Here is a 17,789-nt window from a genome sequence, read left to right as displayed (position 1 = left end):
GTCTTTAATTATTACGAGCTTATAGGTGGCCAATCGTGTTTTAAACATGAATTTATTTTCACTCACATTCACACGACCGGCCCTAACTATAAGCGGCCAGCGGAGATTTTCTCGGTAGCTCGCCTAACCAACCCGGCCCTGGTTACTGTATACCTACACTAGCTGAGTAGTAATTGACGACAGGTATTTTATAGTGAATATTTTCGTACCGGACAAAACGGATAACATAAACCGACTGGTAAGTGATTCTGATCGGAGCGAACTAGCGAAGCGACTGTAATGAATTTACAGCAATGTGCAAGGCCGGATTAAGAACCTATTGGGCCCCGGGGCTGAAATTTCATATGGGCCCTTTTGACAAAACATGCTTTAGAAAGCTGATTTCCCGTATTCCACCAGTACTGGCAGTATTACCAGATATTAATAACGTTTTTTTTTTTATTTTACACAATAACAATACTTATATACAATCTGTAAAAATTATGCACAGTTAGCATATTTGCTAAGAGTTACAATAATACATGACTATTGTGTAGGTACGTGAGTAAGAAGCCACACACTCTAGTAGCACTTGACTGGGAAATTGTATGAAACTAGCTATATATATATATATATATATATACTGAATTCTTTTTGTTTTTTCAATATTAGTTCCCTAGCAAGTCACGGCACCAGCTCCTTTTTAAAGGATATGAATAACATAAATAACATTATTAACTATTGATGATACTATATTACTATCGATATCACTCTGGGCACTGGCGACTGGCTTCAACCGAATGCCAATCAAAGTCAGCCCAAACACAAAGTGTGTAGTCCAAAATATACTTCTTAGGTACCCATATAAAATATATATTATGTAATCCATTAATCAATAAGAATAATCCGATTTATACGTTAGAAATTTGCTTTTCATGGACTGATAACTGTACACCCCTGACCCATCTTAAAAACAACAATTTATTTTTATTATATTTTATGTTTTTTCACTAATAGTACATTAATTAATAAATCAATAATCAATTATAAAATATACTAACTGTACCAAGAAATCAAACTAAAATTATATTGTCCATTTATTCTCAAATAAGTATATATTTAACATAAAAATAAAATAAGAATATTTCTCATTGTATTGTATAGTTTTGTGTAAATGTGTTTTACTCGTGTACAATAAAATAAAACGTCAATCACGAGTAAAAATAACATCTATACAACATAGTTATTATTAGAAATCATTCGGCCAAAAAGGCGTCAAGTAGGAAAATATAGAAAAGACGATCAATGTGTATGAATTTTAAATATAGTAGTTATGTAAATCAAAATAATTTTACAGACAATGCTTTTTGTCCGTTTGCCCGAAAATGAAAATTTTACAAAAATCAGTCGTCGTAGTAGCCCGTGGCGTCGAGGTGGTCGCTGCACATTTGTTCGAGTGTGTCGTCGTCGTCGTAGTAACCAGTGGCGTCTAGGTGGTCGCTGCACATTTGTTCGAGTGTGTCGTCGTCGTCGTAGTAACCAGTGGCGTCTAGGTGGTCGCTGCACATTTGTTCGAGTGTGTCGTCGTCGTCGTAGTAACCAGTGGCGTCTAGGTGGTCGCTGCACCTTTCTTCGAGTGACCTTCCGTCATAGCGACCCGCAGCCCGGCGTTGGCTGGCACGGAAATATTTGCTCCTTGTCAGTTGTTCAGGTCTCTTCTGGTAATACACAAAGTACAACGGATAAAATTCATTATCGTTGTACTTCACAAACAACCGGCCGTTATGGCTCATCGTCGTGTCCGCACGGCCGGGCGGTACGATTAAATTGTTCCCAACGTTCTGCTTCCGGATCACGTACGTTTCTCCAACCAGCACGGAGCATATCATGATCACTCGAGTTTCTGCAGTCGGTCGAGAAAACAGAAAAAAAAGAAACGATTACATCGAGTTACATAATATGTAATTTGATATTCGAAATTTCAAAACAGAATATTTATTATAGAATTTCAATAAAATCAAATCCAATATCAAACGAGTTGATTAGTTATAATATTATAATATAGAAAAATAAATGACGTCTATATGAAGTTGGCCCACCGACATCTTTGGTACTTTGAGGGGTCAAAAGTAAAATTTTCCCAGTAGTTTTCAAAAGCGACGTAATCAACAAAGAAATATTAAGGAAAAACGGGAATTTTTACGCAAAATCTGTTTTCGAGAAAATCAATTTTGGTTTTTGGTGCAACTCTAAAACAAAAGATCGTAGGTAGGTAAATGAAATTTTGACTGAATGTTTATATAAGCATTTTCTATACACCATAACATTTTCCAAATATTTTGACTTATTTTGAGCGGTTTACGGACATTTTCAGTTTCTATTTTTTTTAGTTTTTTTTGTCTATAAATATCAATAACATTTTATTTGTTGGCTAAAAAAGCTTGAAAATTTAATAGAAGGCTCCTAGGTTATTGTTTCAAAGGCAGATGAAAAAAATTAAAAATACATAGGCAACATTTTTTTTTATAAGTATTTAAAGTTCGAATTTTGACAAAATGTATCAAACTTAAATAATTTAATGATTATTTTGTAGTCAACAATTTATAAAATGTTCAACTTTTATAGCTAAGGATTGAAAATTGAAAACAAGGCTCCACGTAAATAGGTTATTTATAAATTACTTATTCACAATAATATCATCAAATATACTTAGTAATATCATAGGCTGACTGACTGTTTTCGCTCAGAATCCTTTTTCTTATACAATGATATTATATCATTGAATTCAAATTTAACACCACCCATTACAGTGACCCACTTGTAACCTACTGCACAGCAGAGCGACATCCACTTATCCACCTTTTTTTTTAAAAACTAATATTACATTAAATATAAATTTAGTTTAAGCAATTTAATAAGAAATTTTAGTTCTATGGAGTCTCATGTTTGATATAATATATATAGGTAAATGAATGTTTTATCTTAAAAATTGAGTATTTAAAATGTTGTATACGCCCTTTTAACAAAATACCGTCGATTTGATTTATTATTATATTTAATATAATATTTATTATGGTGTATTCTTATTTATTTCTACACCATTCGCATATAACCATAAAATCACATTTAAATAAAAAAATCAATAAAAGCCAGTGAGGTGCCCAAGAAAATATTCTTTACTTTAAATTTAATAAAAACTTCACTGTATAATATTATAGACAATAATAAAATACTGGATCATCTGAACGCAAATTTGGTATGGTAAGCTTATACATCCTCTAAATAAAAGGATAACGTCTCAAAAATTATAACAATAAGTTAGGTATTTACAGCATTACAGGTAACAAAAAAAAAATTTGACAATGATTTATGAATGGGTTTGATGCGTAATTTAGGGAGTGGGGCATTTAGCATTTCGATGACAATCAAACAATAATTATATTTTACATTATTATACCTTCGATGGAGGAATTGTCTGCATAATAGTTAGCATAGTTGATGTCGTCACAGAATGATACGCCGCCGCGCCCGAACTTGGAGCGGTGGGTGCGTCTCCAGTCGAGTCCGCTGTTCAACGACTCCATGGCTTTGGACTCGGTGGTCACGTGATACAGCAACTTCTCTTGGATACGTCTTTGGCCAACGAACAATTTCATTTCTTCATGTCGCAGCATATACATGCCGTACATCTGAGGGGCGTAGACTTGGCGTATCTTGCTGATGTCGCACTACAATATTAAATTAGGTACATAATATTATACCGATATTAATGCGAAATTTAAAATTTATATATTGATGCTAAATACACAGGTAATATTTTCAGTATAAACATAACACAATGTAATTGCTTACAACTGAAATAAGTACCTACTTAAGATTTAGATAGTTTATTTAATATGTAATGAGAAGTAGCTGGAATTAGCTCGTCCACTGCACACAAGCGTTCCTTTATGGACGAGTCTGTACCTAAAATCTACATATATTTTTATGTTAAATGCTTGAATCTCTTTAGATTCTGAGCGCAGTGACGACAGAAAAATGGGAAGTACTTTTTTTAATACATTTGAAAAGTAACGAAAACCGCAGAAAATGAGAATATTTATGCAACATAAATTGTTGACAACATTTACTTTGTTTTCTTATTTGAACTAAAAAAATTAAAGACCACCGAGACTTGAGGTGTTCACCTATTTGTTTTCTTTCGGTTTTTGTTTCGAAAACCTTGAACATTTAAAACATGAAGTAAAAATATTTACTTCATAAATAAATATACGAATTAAAATATGTTAGTAGTGTAAATTATAAATATCTACTACCTGTCTACGTAGTAATTATTTATAATCAATAACGATTGGCAATATGTAAAAATTACCTATATATGTACATAATATAGTATTCAACTAAGAACACTAAGTACAAGGGGTTTGACTTGAATTAAGATGATGTCAGAGCACTATTTGTTTTCTCTCTCTGGCCCACGCGCAACATAGACGAAACGCATAACGCAGAATCATTTTATTTATGATTTTAAGTAATCTTAATAATGAGTAAAATATGTAATGAGTAAAATCACTCATTACATACAAGATAGAGAATAATATTTTTGAGGGAATGACCTATCGATTTTCTATTCTATTGTTATTTAACTTTGTATTCGACTTTCAAAATAAACAAAACAATTTTGTACATTTAAATGCTGTTTAAATTGTTTTGAGACAATATTTAGACAAATCAATATGACATCGCCTCAAAAATACTATTTTCCATCTTTTTTTGTAATGGTTGATTTTACTCTAACACTAGGTACATAAAAACATAGAAAAAATTATTCTGCAGAATAATGCATAGTGGCGTTTTGTCTATGTTGCGAGTGGGCCAGAGAGAGAAAACAAATAGTGCGCTGACGCCGACATCCTCAAGGTGGTTCACAGTTTCGCACTATGCGTTTTGGACGAAAGCAAACGCGCGTTTTTAATTCGCATTCCCGTACGATTGGACTGGTTTAATTCCCAGTGTTCGAAAGCACCCACAGTCTAAAATGAAATAATACTTTAAACTGACATCATTCATACAATTACACATAAAAATATACACAAACATTTCTCCGGTCGCATCATCTGATTTAAAGTGTTGACCATATTCGGCACGGGGAAATTTATTTATGAGATAAATGTGGAAGAGGCTATTATGGAATATAGCCAATATAGGTATGAGGTAGTGTTATTTTTATCAACTATCTATATTAGGGACGTGCTCACGTTGGGGGCGGGTAGGGGGTTCAACCTCTCCCCATGGACACTTTACAAGTATAATAATACATTTACTTACATATATAATTATAATAATTTTTGGGAAAAAATCTAGTAGAAAAAATACACTCAAATTTTTCAATTTTTTTCGTTTTAATACGTACTTACGTATAGTTAAGCATGCTGAAAACGATGGGGAAGTCTGAATTTGGCAGTAAGACTTAGTTTGAAATTATAGCTAATTATATAATTTTTGGTATTTTCATATACACCTAGCGTGGTCACTCGCTCGCTGCGCTTAATTGGATAATATTATTCATTATACCTAAGCGCTGTCAACTATAAATGTTGAACGTGTGCGCAAAACGCCGACAATCGTGAACTTCGTGGGCTACACCGCATAAAAACTAATGATTTTTGGCAATTAATTTTTGTACCATCGTTCTTAACTGGGTGTATATACATAGGTGTCCGACAAAAAAAATTTAAAAATTCGCGTGGGTGCTAAACTAGATTTATAACACTAAATTTAACAAAAATTCTGTTTGAAAAAAAAATTTCAACCCCCCCCCCCCCCCTCCTCTATCTCCAATTCAAAATTCCTGAGATCTGTATACATTTATGTTAGTGTTCAATAAATAACACCAATAACTAATAAGCAGGCTATAGGTATTTTTTTTTTATTTTTAATTGGTCATTAAGCTCGGCAACTATGGCCATTAGCTGTTTGTTTGTTTATTTGTATAGGGGAGGATACTGTTAGTTGGTAAACACGTGTGTGTTGATTTTGGCAGATTTTCAAGTGGGCACCCGAAGGTATCTGCCATGCCCGGGTGGGGGATGGCGGCACTTGTTCTCCGGACACCGTGACTTGTCCGAAGAAAAATGCCGCCCATGGCCGAGGAATCGAACTTGGGTCGACTGCGTCGCAGCCAACGCCTTAGTCCGCTCGGCCACTCCGTCCCCCAATAGGTATTTACTTCGTGCTGTGGATTAAAATTATGTAATATACGGCCACTGCTGGACAATCGTCGTGGCGGCGGTATAGGTATACTCACTTCAGGAAACATTTTGTGTACGAGTTGTTTGATTTGAATGTAGCCGTTGTTGTTCAATTCGTCCAGCAGCGGACGGTCGTCGTCATCACTGCGTCGGAGCGCGTACGGCGAGGCATGTTTCAAAATGTGACTCAAAGCGTGCTCGGTAAATTCTTTCTCGCTGTTGTGCGTCCTACTGCCGCTGCTGCAACCGCTGTTGTAGTACATCGTCGTCGTGCAGATTCGCGGCGGACGAACAATAAATATGTATATTGGAAACGTTTGCTTTTCCAGCGGAGGGCCAACTAACAAGATATAAAAAAGAAAACGCCGAAATTATTGTTGGAAAAACGAAAATGTTTACGTGCGTCTCCCAACGATTGGAGTGCGTCCGGAGGGTACACGGTCTTGGATTATTATGGAGGGTATTTCAACTTCACACTGTAACTACATGTAAATACCATGATATTTTCCGGTTCAAACATTTCATGTCTACATTTATAATTTACATTTATAATCGTTGGCTTACCTCGACCTGACTGGGTGCTTCTAAAAAAAAAAAAAAAACACGCACGATGATAGATTAGTATATAATAATATATTACCTACTCGTTGAAGTTGACTATGGCAGCTAGAAAAATGTGAATGTGAATATTGTGAAATGGACAATGGGATATTTGGTTAGGTCTTGGACGCGCATTTATTATCGCATTAATATAATTATTGTTGTTAATATGCCATCGTCGACGTAGTCATCGGTTAGTGGGCACCACGGACGCATTGTGTTGGCGATTGAAAGCTTATCAATTTTTGCCCGGCGGTAGGTTGACCGTCCAGTCTGTCCTGTAACGGGCCACTGGAAAAATAGCATAATATAATATCTAAAATCTAAATGATACATGGCGTCCCCGACTCCTAGTAACAGGACGATGATGATATTATAATGATATAACCCGTGGATAGACGATGACAAAATAAATTAAATCTATAGGTAGGTACATACCAATTGTATTATTTTTGCCTTTTGCTGCATTCGATAATAAGTCGCTTATCCTGTTGATTTTCATTATATTTTTCGTTCAACTTCAATTGTTGTTTAATGTTTTAGTTACTTTATGCCTTTATTATATGTAATTGTTGAGCAACTATGCCAAACAATATTTGCTTATTTGGTTGCAGTAATAATAAAAAATGTGTTTACTATTCCGAATAACGAAGTTCTTAAGAGGACGCCACATGTGTAAGATGTCTCCGTCTTAAAAATGTACAACATAGCAAAAACTGTTTTGCACGGGACAACTTTTATCTTTCTGTGTTTGTAGTAGTGGCTCCAATATGTCTGAACATATAGTGCAGAAAATTATCCATGCAACAGCGTGCCTTTATTTTAGATAAATAAATACAATAAAAGTTATTTGCTTCTAAACATTTTGCTTTTTTCATTTGCTTATAAAAAATGATTGAATAGTGCTATTAAAAAAGCACGATGTTGCACACATAAAGTTCTTCTTTACATGTTGTGAAAATTTGGTAGTTCTACAACAAATATGGTGCGAGAAAAGTAGCCGGTAAGTTGAATTAATATTATAAAATATTAAAATTACAAAAATAACTAAAATCGTTATTCTTTGATATTTAATATGTAATTTCGTCCAAATTTGAACTAAAATAACTAAAAAAAAAACTATGTTTATGTATATTTTTAGTTTTTTGGTTAAAGAATCAACTACTTACGTAGTAATCTTGTTTTAAATTGTCAATTCTTAGCTATAAGAGCTGAACATATTATAAATATTTAACTAGGTACTAAATAATTTGTAAATTTCGTCTACATTCGAACTTTAAATGCTTATAAAAAAAAAACGTACATATGTATTTTTAATATTGTTCAACTGCTGTTGTAACAACAGCATATTATGAAAATCTGAAATTATCGAATGATTTAACAGTAGCCTATTAAAAAAATTATATAGACGAAAATTTCATCTAAAATCGTAAAAAAAGAGATTTTTTTATATATTTTTTACTAATCGGTTAATAAATTAAAACGATTAAAAATGTATCATGAAATATCGAAATAGGATAATATCAAAAATGATTAAAATTAGATTAGATTTTAAAAAATTCTCCTCTTCTATTTCTATAATAGGTGTTTTACTGTTAAATTCATTCAGTATTTCAGTAGGCCGTAATATTGAGGGTAAGAAATAAGAATGCATGTTTTTTAGTAAAACAAGTTTAATCACATCCACTTTGAAATTAATTTTTAAATTTAATTTATCAATAACATGGATTTTAGAATTAAGGGTTTAGGGCCTAACATAAAACACATAAATAATTGTATATAGTAGTTTTTGTTGTCTATTAGGAATTTTTGAATAACTTACAAAATAATTTATTTTGAGTATAACTATTTATAATGAAGTCATTATTTATTTTAATTTTGATAACAGTTGAAATATACAACCATGAATATTCGATCTATATATTTTATTAAAAACGTATTTACTATTTATACATTTTTCAAAAAAAAATAATATTAATACGTCTTTGGACTTTGATACAATATTAATTAGCAAAAAATATAACCTATTATTAATTATTAGTGTAAGATAGGACGTAAGTCTTGATTCCAAATTTTTTTGAAAATGTTTCATTCAAAGGTTACTCCCCGGATTGCGCTTACGATGTTTACGTATCCATCCCAAAGCTACTCCAAGGGTTAGGTAATATCAGCACTTGGCACAATGTTATCAATGATTTATTTTTGCAATAACTGGTGATAACATTTAAGATAATATTAATTATTAAACAAATTCAAAAACATTACAGGTATAGGTACCTACTACCTACATTATAGCAATGTATTTTAATTTTTAGCAAAGATCAATTAACATATATTTTTATTAACTTGCATATTCATACTATTTCCGTCTGAATAATGATAGACACAAAACTCATAATTCGATAGATACTTGGTAGTCTTACGAGCCACACAACAATGCCTCATATGCAACACATCGATGAGTTGATCAGAGAATATTTTTTATTTCGAGGATTTACTAACGCATTAAAATGGTTTGATTTCGATGTGAAACTTGACAAAGATAAAGGATTTAGAGTAAGTGGTATATTGTTGTACACCAATTTGATATTTCTCGATAGAAATTATGCTGCTCCTAAGATAATGCGTTTAGTACAATGGCTCATAAAAAATATTTGAAAGGTGTCTTTCCGTCTTAAACATTAATCATTCAAACGATACTGATTTTTTTTAAAGGTGGACAAACTAGTTGAACAAATATTGCAGTTAGTATATTCCTACGATTTGTCTACAATTCGAGAGCTATGGTCACATTTTGAAAATAAATTATTTTCCAAACTTGATCAAGACATATCCTATGGTTTGTACAATGATCAACTAATTCAATTTGTAAAAAAAAATTTTAATAATATGTTTGTTTTCAGCTGTAAAAAAATTGGAAAACAGTTTGCTCAAATTTTACCTTATACACGCATTAACTAATAACCGTTCAGACAAAGTTAACGAGTTCCTAACCAAAATGACCAACGATCTACAGTTGCAAAGTGAATGGAAAGACTGGTTTAGTAAGTTAATTTAGTTTTTTTTTTAACTAGGACAATTAAAGATTTAATAATAATTAATATTATATATATATAAGTGTTGCCATACTTGAAAAATATTGAAGATAACCCATTGTTTGCCATTTACTTCACCAAGCAGTGGCAAGATTCATTTTTTATCTCTTTACATAATTTTCTCTCCATTGTCTATCAAGTAAGTAAATACACTTTGATACATACAAGCTTCTATTTATGTAAGAAAAAACAAACGCTCCAATAAATTAACCTTTTTAAATAATTTTCTTATTGTATAATGCAGTAGATACTATCAAATTTAAATATTCTTAATTTGTTGATCAATTATTAAATTCTTCTAAACATATTTTGCTCTCCTATCAAATTAAATTGGTATATAATACTTATGAGTTTTCTTGTGCAATAAATATTTAGTATATTATATGAAAAATATAAATTTGTATTTTGTAATTTATTTGTTTATACTTGACTGTAATCCTAAGAATGCACATTAATCTACAGTTAAATATTTAAATTGAGAATGTTGGATTAACATAATATTAAATTAGTAAAATCAACCTATATAATATTATTTACCCAAAATATAAAACAAATAATTAATTATTTTATTTACTTAGATTATTCCACGACCTAGTTTGTGTAATTATGAAGATGATGCGAACAAAATTCGCAGACTTCAAGATGAAATTGATACCCTTAAACAAAAACTTACTGATGGAGTTACTCAACCAAAATACAACACAGTCAGTGGATCATTTAATACTCAACCGCTAGATATAATTGATGATTTCTACACAGTGTCTCAGTAATACAATTATATTACACTTGACTAGTTATATTATTTATTAAAAAACTATTATTTTCTAGGGAAACATTAAAAAATACTAACACTGATACTTCCATAAAATCCTTGAGGTCACTCATCAGAACTATTGGTGGATTGCCTACGAGTCCAATACTTGGGAAACAAGTGAACATAAAGCGTATATCTCAACCAATTCCTACTAATATTATTACTACTTCTACTACTGGTGATTTAATTAAAATTTAAAACATATTCATTTAACAAACTGGATACGTAAATATGTTATTGAATAATAATAAATTGATTTCAGATATGGGGTATAAAAAACATGTAGGAACGAATTCAAAACTCAGTACAAGCTTATCAACTTCTCCTTCGTCTTACATAATGATCAAGCCTGGAAATACTAGGTGAGGATATTTTTTTGTGAAAAATCATTTGGATAGTAATCAATTTTAAACAAGTTACTTATATTTGATAAAATCTCAAGATTTGTGATTAATACATTTTACATTACATGTGATTATAAAAATTGAATTATTCATTACTTAGTGAAAGTAGCCGTAGAACTGTATCAAAGCGATCAATATCATTAGAACGTGATTCCACTCGAAGTAGAGGTCCTCGAGATGCCAGTTTGGACAATTTAGACAAAAGACAGCACAAAGTACCCCCATTCCTTTTGCTTAGCCAGGTAAGTTGAAGTTAAAAAATAAAATCTTATTTATGTGTACATAATACATATCATACAGTTGTAAATTATTAACAGGAATCCTTTAATGAGCATAAAACAAAGATTACTCAATGTTGGTTTAATATGTCAGGTTCACTTATATCTAGCACAGATACTGACGGTTTTTTGAAAATTTGGTCAGCTGCCCCATCACCAAAGTAAATCAGCTTATTAAATATACTAACTGATTTTTATCTAATAATTTTTATCATGTTCATTTATAGAGTAATTGGATCAACTAACTTGAAAAAAGTTGTATACAGCTTGGATTGGTTCAAAACTAATGATCGTTATACATTGTTAGGATGCGACGACTGTTCAATAATTTTATATGATGCTAAAGAAATGAAAAGCTCTTGGGAACTAAATCCATTTAAACAATCGACAAATTTAAAAATACAATGTGTTAAATGTGGTCCTTCCGATTCTACATTTGTTTGTTCGCTTATTTCTAAAGACAACAATAAATTACTTTTATATGATGTCAAAACGAAAAAAATTGAAGTATGACTTCTGTTTATTTAGTATTCTTATTAATTATTATTTTGTGATTTTTTTATAAATATGTATGATTTAATAACTATTTCTATAGAGACAACTGATATTGGGAAATGATGATGTAGCCGTTACATGTTGTGCATATAATCATAATGGTCAATTGTTGTATGCGGGATGTGCTGATGGATCAGTACGTACAGTTGATCTCAGACATAGCGAAATTGTTGATCGTTGGACACCACATACTGATCGTTTAATGCGTCTACAATTATCTCCTGATCATAATGATTGTTACACATTGGGAGCCGATAACAAAGTAATTTAAATTTATAACATCGACATTATTTAATTTTTACAATGAATTATATTTTGCCTTTTAGATTTGTCGCACTAGTATGAATGGTAATAAGCAGTCGTGCGTATGGGAGGTGAATATTAAGAAAGATAATCCACTCAAGCCCAATGCTTTCATGAGTCAAGCGTTTACATTAGATCAGTCTGGTGGTTATATGCTATTATGCCATAGTCAAAATAATGGAGGAAATATATATAAAGTAATAATGTATACATATTATACTTACATGTTCTCACACATACTTACATTGTCTTATAACAGCAGTTCCCAAACTTTTTTAGCTCACAGTGCCCCTTTTTGAACCAAGGTTTTCTAAGGGCGCGCGCTCTTCTCATGTAATAGCATGGCTAATCATATAAAATAGAAAAAATAAATAAAAACTAGAAAAAATTGTAATTGGTAATTTTAAAATATGTATTTAATTAAAATTATACATATTTTATACATTTTTATTTACATAATTGTAATTGTGTCCATTGTCGCTTTTCGAATATATTTTTGGACCATATAAAATTCTACCGAGCATGGTGCCCCTGTCAAAATACCCCGCGGCACACACTTTGGAAACCGATGACATATTATTGACATATTTTAAATAGCAGGAACACAGTCATATTTTATCATTGTCTTATTATCTTCAATTACTTTTTAGTCTTTCAGCTATATAAATATATTATGTGTTTTAGTCACGGACTAAGATATTATAATATATCTTAGTCCATGGTTTTAGTATAAAAAATTATAGGAAGGTCTAAGTTTATCATTTTACTTATAATTGTCATTTATTTAATAGATAACAAGTACTGGATTAAATGCTGTCTTGTCTCTGAAAGAGCATCAAAGCATTCCGGTTGTTTGTGATTGGTCGTCTCTAAATCAATGTGGTACTTGTGTGACTGGTTCAGATGATGGAACTTTATGTATATCTACACTTCTGACTCCGTAATTTAAATTTTTATTACTTATTATCACTACAATATTATGATGTGAAAACTATCTCAATTTATTTAATTATTTAATGACTATTTATTAATATATAAGAAATAATTTAAAATTTGTATTTATTCATAAGCAATATATACATGTAATTCATCTTTGTACACTTAAAATATAATAGTTCTATCAATAACCATATTTTTCATTTAGACTAGTTCGTCCATCTCCAGTTTGATCCGCCGGCGGTTTCCAAATCATGTTTCCAAAATCTTCCACCTTGTCTTTCTCCAAAGTTTTAGCAATTATCTAAACATATAAAACTATGATTAATAAAAGAGAAAATATTATGATGGTTATAACACCACATTCAACATTTCAACTTATTTCTATAGTTTTTTTTAAACTTTTATTATTATTTTTATCCTTCAAATATGCAATGGCTATTTATCATTTTGTCTTGGGAGTGGTATTTATCCATCCGGAGTTCACTGACTGGAGGGGAACTTTGTCCCTTCACCCATATTTTGATATCTGATGACAAAACATTCCCTGTGCGCTATAATTTGTCTAGTTAGCCGTTAGGCTATAACTATTAAAATTATACTTAATTATTACACTTATAATTATAATATTGTACACATATAACAATTAATAGTATATACATTTAGAATATCCCATGTTATTTTCTCAGAATCAACATTAGGCATTTGAGCAATGGTTATTATTATTATTTAACATATTTATAGATGTTAGTCAACAAAATAATGCCAACTACTACGGACTCGTATTTTTTCTGCATTATAAAAATACCTATTGTTGAAATATACATATCTTAATCATAAAAATACATTTATATACCCATATCTTGAAATACAAAAAAAAAAAGTTAAGTGGGGATCCGTATATTGTGTGTTCCCTCCTGGTAAATATGTCATAGCAAATTTGTGGGAACAGTTTGATCAATTGATGATTATATGAAAAACACATTCAAATTTCAAGTATATAAACGAATATTATATTTTTAAATAGTTTAAGTCTACATACTTTCTTATCTTTTTTCTCTAACTGCTTTTGTCGCTTCTCTGCTTCTTTCAATTCCTTCAATGCTTTTTCTAAAAATAATATTAAAAAATATATTATACAGGTGACTGAGAAGTTTGGAAACCATTCATATAGTTAATATACCATTATTTCTGAACAATGATTACAGAGTGAACAGGAAAATTTAAATGTATATTCATTAATTTCCAACTAAAAATTATTACGATTGTTTTATATAACCTATGACAGGTAATAAATATATTAATTCAATCATTGAATCATAATACCTTCTGCTTCATTTAAGTTGCTTTTTTCTTTGTTTATGACTTCTACTTTCTCTTCAACATTAGGTTTTATTTTTGTATCAATTTTTTTAACTTCTTTTGGTACTGATGTTGGTACAGATGCTGGTATAGATGTTGATATTGTAGATTTTGGTAGTGGTGATTGACCATTGTCACTTTTTTGATTTTCTTTGACCACTTGTTCTACTTTAGGTGTATTTTCTTCTATATGAGGATTTGTAAGTTCTGGTAAAGTAGTCGGTCGTACAATATTAATAATTTTTCTAAGTTTTTCTTCTTCATCTTGTAGCTCATTAATTTTAATCTGTATTATAAATAAATAAACAAAATAAAATAAAAAATTATTATGCAACAACTATGATTTATGAATACTGTACCTTCAATCTTTTGATCTCAACTTTATCAACAGTTTTATAATTTCTAAGATCAGACATATATGACTCTAAAGAGTCTTCATCATTAGTATCACCATACTCTTTGGTAACATTTCGATTTAATCTATTTAATTTACTCTTGGTATGTTTAAGATCAGCAAGCAAAAGTTTATGTTTCTCCATCTAAAAAAAATATATAATTACTACAATCTAAATTAAATATTGATTTTATAAATCATCATCATTTTAATTTAATTGTACAATGTACATACCAATGTTTCATAAGTATCAACAGTTTCAGCAGCTTTACCAAATTTTTTCATTCTTTTTTTGCGCTTTGCGTCAATATCTCCTGTACGATCTAAGAAATTATCATCATCACTGTCGTAAAAGTCTTCCTCTTCCCAATTTTTTTCTTTACGTTTTCTACTTTCTACAATATAAAAAGTAATTATAAAATCAAAATAAATAAATAAGCATATATATTTACCATGCGTGGATTGTCTTAAAAGTCCATACATATCCAAAATTTTACATGCTTCCAGTGCACAATGTGCAATTGCTTCTTTTTTTTTACCACTTATTGTAGCTTCAGCAATTTGTGGTCTTCCTGTAATGTTTGCTATTGGTAATCTAAAATAGAATCGTTACAATATATTTTTAAAAAATGATTATAAATAATATTACTTACTCTATACGACAGGTAAATGTTCCAAATCCTTTTTCTGATACATCATACTCCAATTCTTGTCCTTCTCTTTCAAACCAACCTTTCAATGTTTTTTTAGGATCATCTAAATATAGTTGCTCATTTTCTTTAGGAGCAAAAGGATTTTCTTTAGTATCTTCTTCTTCATTTGCATCTTCGCCTAAAATGTAAATAAAACATAGTATTAAAAAAAACATATAGTTTAAAAATTCACCAAAACTATTTAATTACACCATTCTAATTAAAAAATGTTTAACCCATAAAAAAAAACACTAGAACAAAGCAATAAAAAAAAATGTTTATCTAATATTTAAATCATTAGTTATCTAAGCTTTGAAAGAAAACTAATATAAGTTTTGTTTCTATTTATATACTCTATTCAAAATATGTTTGGAAAAAGTGCGCAGCCTCTGAACGGTAGAACCGCTGTGATTGGTTGCAGTAGTCGGCAGTGCCAACCGCAACCAATAAGACTGCAAATGTGCAAACCGTGACGTGTTTCTGTCGTGATTTTTTCCAGATTTATTTTGAATAGAGTAAGTTAGTAAATAGTATTATGAATATATTTATATATAATAAATTTAATACATACCCATTCCCCAATCAACACCCTGTTCCATTTTTTTCCTTTCTTCTTCTTCTCTTTTTAGTCTTTGCAACTCTTGTTCTCTTTCTCTTTGTACAAGTTCTGCTTGTCGTTTAGCTTTTAATTCAGTAACGGTTAATTCAGATTCTTTTTCTTCGTCGTCTGGTGGGCCTTGTAACAAATACATTCTAGTACTACCACCAAAACTAATCAAATGACCAACCTGAAAATTACATATTTAAAAAGTAAATAATTTATAATACATAGTATTTTTATAGCAGTAGTGTCATTTGGGAGGAGGCAAGGTGTCAGATTTTAAAAGCAGCCCAATGGGCTGCTGCCAAATGGTTTTCGATCAACCATTATTATATTATATTAGCGCAAAAACATGCCTATATTTATAGGAAAATTTTATGTTGTGTAGGTACTAAGAATTTATTGTCACAATGATGAATTGTTAATTACTAATTAATAGTTGGTATTTATATTTAGACGCATGAGTTGACGTGCCTGAAAGTTTGTATGTATGTCATGCATTTTATGAAAGAAAAGGAATATATTTTAATATGTGCTTTCGAGTGGTTGTTTTTTAAGTTACCTACCTATCTGGGCTGGTCAAAACTTTTGCCCCCTTCTATTAAAAACTGAAATGACATCACTGTTTTATATTGAACTTAATATATGTATAAAATAAAAATAAATGTATAACCTACATGGACTTTAACATAAGTTTTGGGCTTAATTCTTAAACGGTTTAAGAATGTTCCATGTGTACTGTCCAAGTCGTATAAATAAAACCCTCTATTTTCATCATTGATAGAAAAAGTAGAACGATACTGTAGAACTGCATGAAAACGTGAGATTGTTGGATGTGCCATTGTCACATGGCAATTATTTAAACGTCCAAAGCAATGAAATGATCGACTTTCTAATTGTATTGTACTTAACATCACACCAGATTTTAACTCCTAAATAAAAATGAAATATTAAACAACAACGAAAACTATAAACAAAATCCTGATGAATAACTGTCAAGACTCAAACCTCTAAAAAATATTTATCTCCAGGTTTCCCACCCCAAGACGGTTCTTCGTACGGAATAGGAACTTGAGACGTAGTCTTGGAAATTTTTTTTGGTTGTTCTATTTTTGGTTCAACACTGACTTTGGTATTTACTGCCATGTTTGTTGTCGATGCAACATCAGTGTCATCGCTAATGATGTCCTCACATATTACCGGTTTTTTTGTGCCAGGTCTGGGACCGAACAATTTAGGCACTTTGAACACAGGCCCTTCCTTTTCGTTGTCCATGGTTAATAGTAGTACCTAAGTATACTTGAGGTGTAGGTGCGTTCGTCTAAAGAGTTAGCCGTTAGGTTTATTAACGCAAATAGATGAACCTAATACCTACCGATTACTTATGAAGATGAAACTTAAACTTTTGTAAGACGAGTGAACGACTTACGACAGTAAAATTAAACTGTACGAGTGTACAAGTAAATTACGATTATCATAAAGATTTATCACGAAGTAAACTGAACGTTTTCGAATATTTTAATTT

At 30.8% G+C, this 17,789-nt stretch overlaps 3 protein-coding genes across 3 annotated transcripts; 1 reads left to right on the top strand and 2 right to left on the bottom strand.

Annotated features, from left to right (window-relative positions):
* Nucleotides 1-1,103: 1,103 nt before the first annotated feature.
* Nucleotides 1,104-12,856, bottom strand: LOC132951834 (uncharacterized). Its single transcript, XM_061023835.1, has 6 exons — nt 12,735-12,856; nt 12,524-12,624; nt 6,795-6,814; nt 6,287-6,570; nt 3,437-3,707; nt 1,104-1,882 (listed from the first exon to the last, which is right to left on the bottom strand). Exons 1-6 carry the CDS (start codon nt 12,852-12,854, stop codon nt 1,383-1,385), a joined length of 1,296 nt encoding a protein of 431 aa, XP_060879818.1. The 5' UTR covers nt 12,855-12,856; the 3' UTR covers nt 1,104-1,382.
* On the top strand, nt 9,056-13,406 carry LOC132951832 (WD repeat-containing protein 91). Its single transcript, XM_061023833.1, has 13 exons — nt 9,056-9,386; nt 9,546-9,669; nt 9,734-9,874; nt 9,949-10,064; nt 10,504-10,691; nt 10,754-10,917; nt 11,002-11,101; nt 11,244-11,385; nt 11,461-11,582; nt 11,649-11,928; nt 12,017-12,238; nt 12,303-12,476; nt 13,071-13,406. Exons 1-13 carry the CDS (start codon nt 9,267-9,269, stop codon nt 13,221-13,223), a joined length of 2,046 nt encoding a protein of 681 aa, XP_060879816.1. The 5' UTR covers nt 9,056-9,266; the 3' UTR covers nt 13,224-13,406.
* On the bottom strand, nt 13,322-17,779 carry LOC132951833 (kanadaptin). Its single transcript, XM_061023834.1, has 11 exons — nt 17,640-17,779; nt 17,273-17,585; nt 16,942-17,196; nt 16,235-16,451; nt 15,625-15,802; nt 15,424-15,566; nt 15,206-15,366; nt 14,937-15,116; nt 14,542-14,863; nt 14,258-14,325; nt 13,322-13,519 (listed from the first exon to the last, which is right to left on the bottom strand). Exons 2-11 carry the CDS (start codon nt 17,537-17,539, stop codon nt 13,400-13,402), a joined length of 1,911 nt encoding a protein of 636 aa, XP_060879817.1. The 5' UTR covers nt 17,540-17,585; nt 17,640-17,779; the 3' UTR covers nt 13,322-13,399.
* Between the last annotated feature and the right edge of the window lie 10 nt (nt 17,780-17,789).

This window comes from Metopolophium dirhodum, chromosome 9 (assembly GCF_019925205.1).
Source record: "Metopolophium dirhodum isolate CAU chromosome 9, ASM1992520v1, whole genome shotgun sequence".
NCBI classification, from domain to species: domain Eukaryota; kingdom Metazoa; phylum Arthropoda; class Insecta; order Hemiptera; family Aphididae; genus Metopolophium; species Metopolophium dirhodum.
This window is presented reverse-complemented; position numbering and strand designations above follow the sequence as displayed.

Bases quoted from the DNA above. Each gene is read 5' to 3' on its own strand.
- LOC132951832 (XM_061023833.1), top strand. From the start codon at position 9,267: ATGCCTCATATGCAACACATCGATGAGTTGATCAGAGAATATTTTTTA. The intron at 11,583-11,648 runs GTAAATCAGCTT...GTTCATTTATAG, and splicing joins TCAGCTGCCCCATCACCAAA to AGTAATTGGATCAACTAACT. The intron at 12,239-12,302 runs GTAATTTAAATT...TTTGCCTTTTAG, and splicing joins CATTGGGAGCCGATAACAAA to ATTTGTCGCACTAGTATGAA.
- LOC132951834 (XM_061023835.1), bottom strand. From the start codon at position 12,854: ATGTCATCGGTTTCCAAAGTGTGTGCCGCGGGGTATTTTGACAGGGGC. The intron at 3,708-6,286 runs GTGAGTATACCT...TTAATATTGTAG, and splicing joins TACACAAAATGTTTCCTGAA to TGCGACATCAGCAAGATACG. The intron at 1,883-3,436 runs GTATAATAATGT...GACCGACTGCAG, and splicing joins AGACAATTCCTCCATCGAAG to AAACTCGAGTGATCATGATA.
- LOC132951833 (XM_061023834.1), bottom strand. From the start codon at position 17,539: ATGGACAACGAAAAGGAAGGGCCTGTGTTCAAAGTGCCTAAATTGTTC. The intron at 14,326-14,541 runs GTATTATGATTC...TATTATTTTTAG, and splicing joins CAACTTAAATGAAGCAGAAG to AAAAAGCATTGAAGGAATTG. The intron at 13,520-14,257 runs GTATGTAGACTT...TTATATGTTTAG, and splicing joins TAGAGAAAAAAGATAAGAAA to ATAATTGCTAAAACTTTGGA.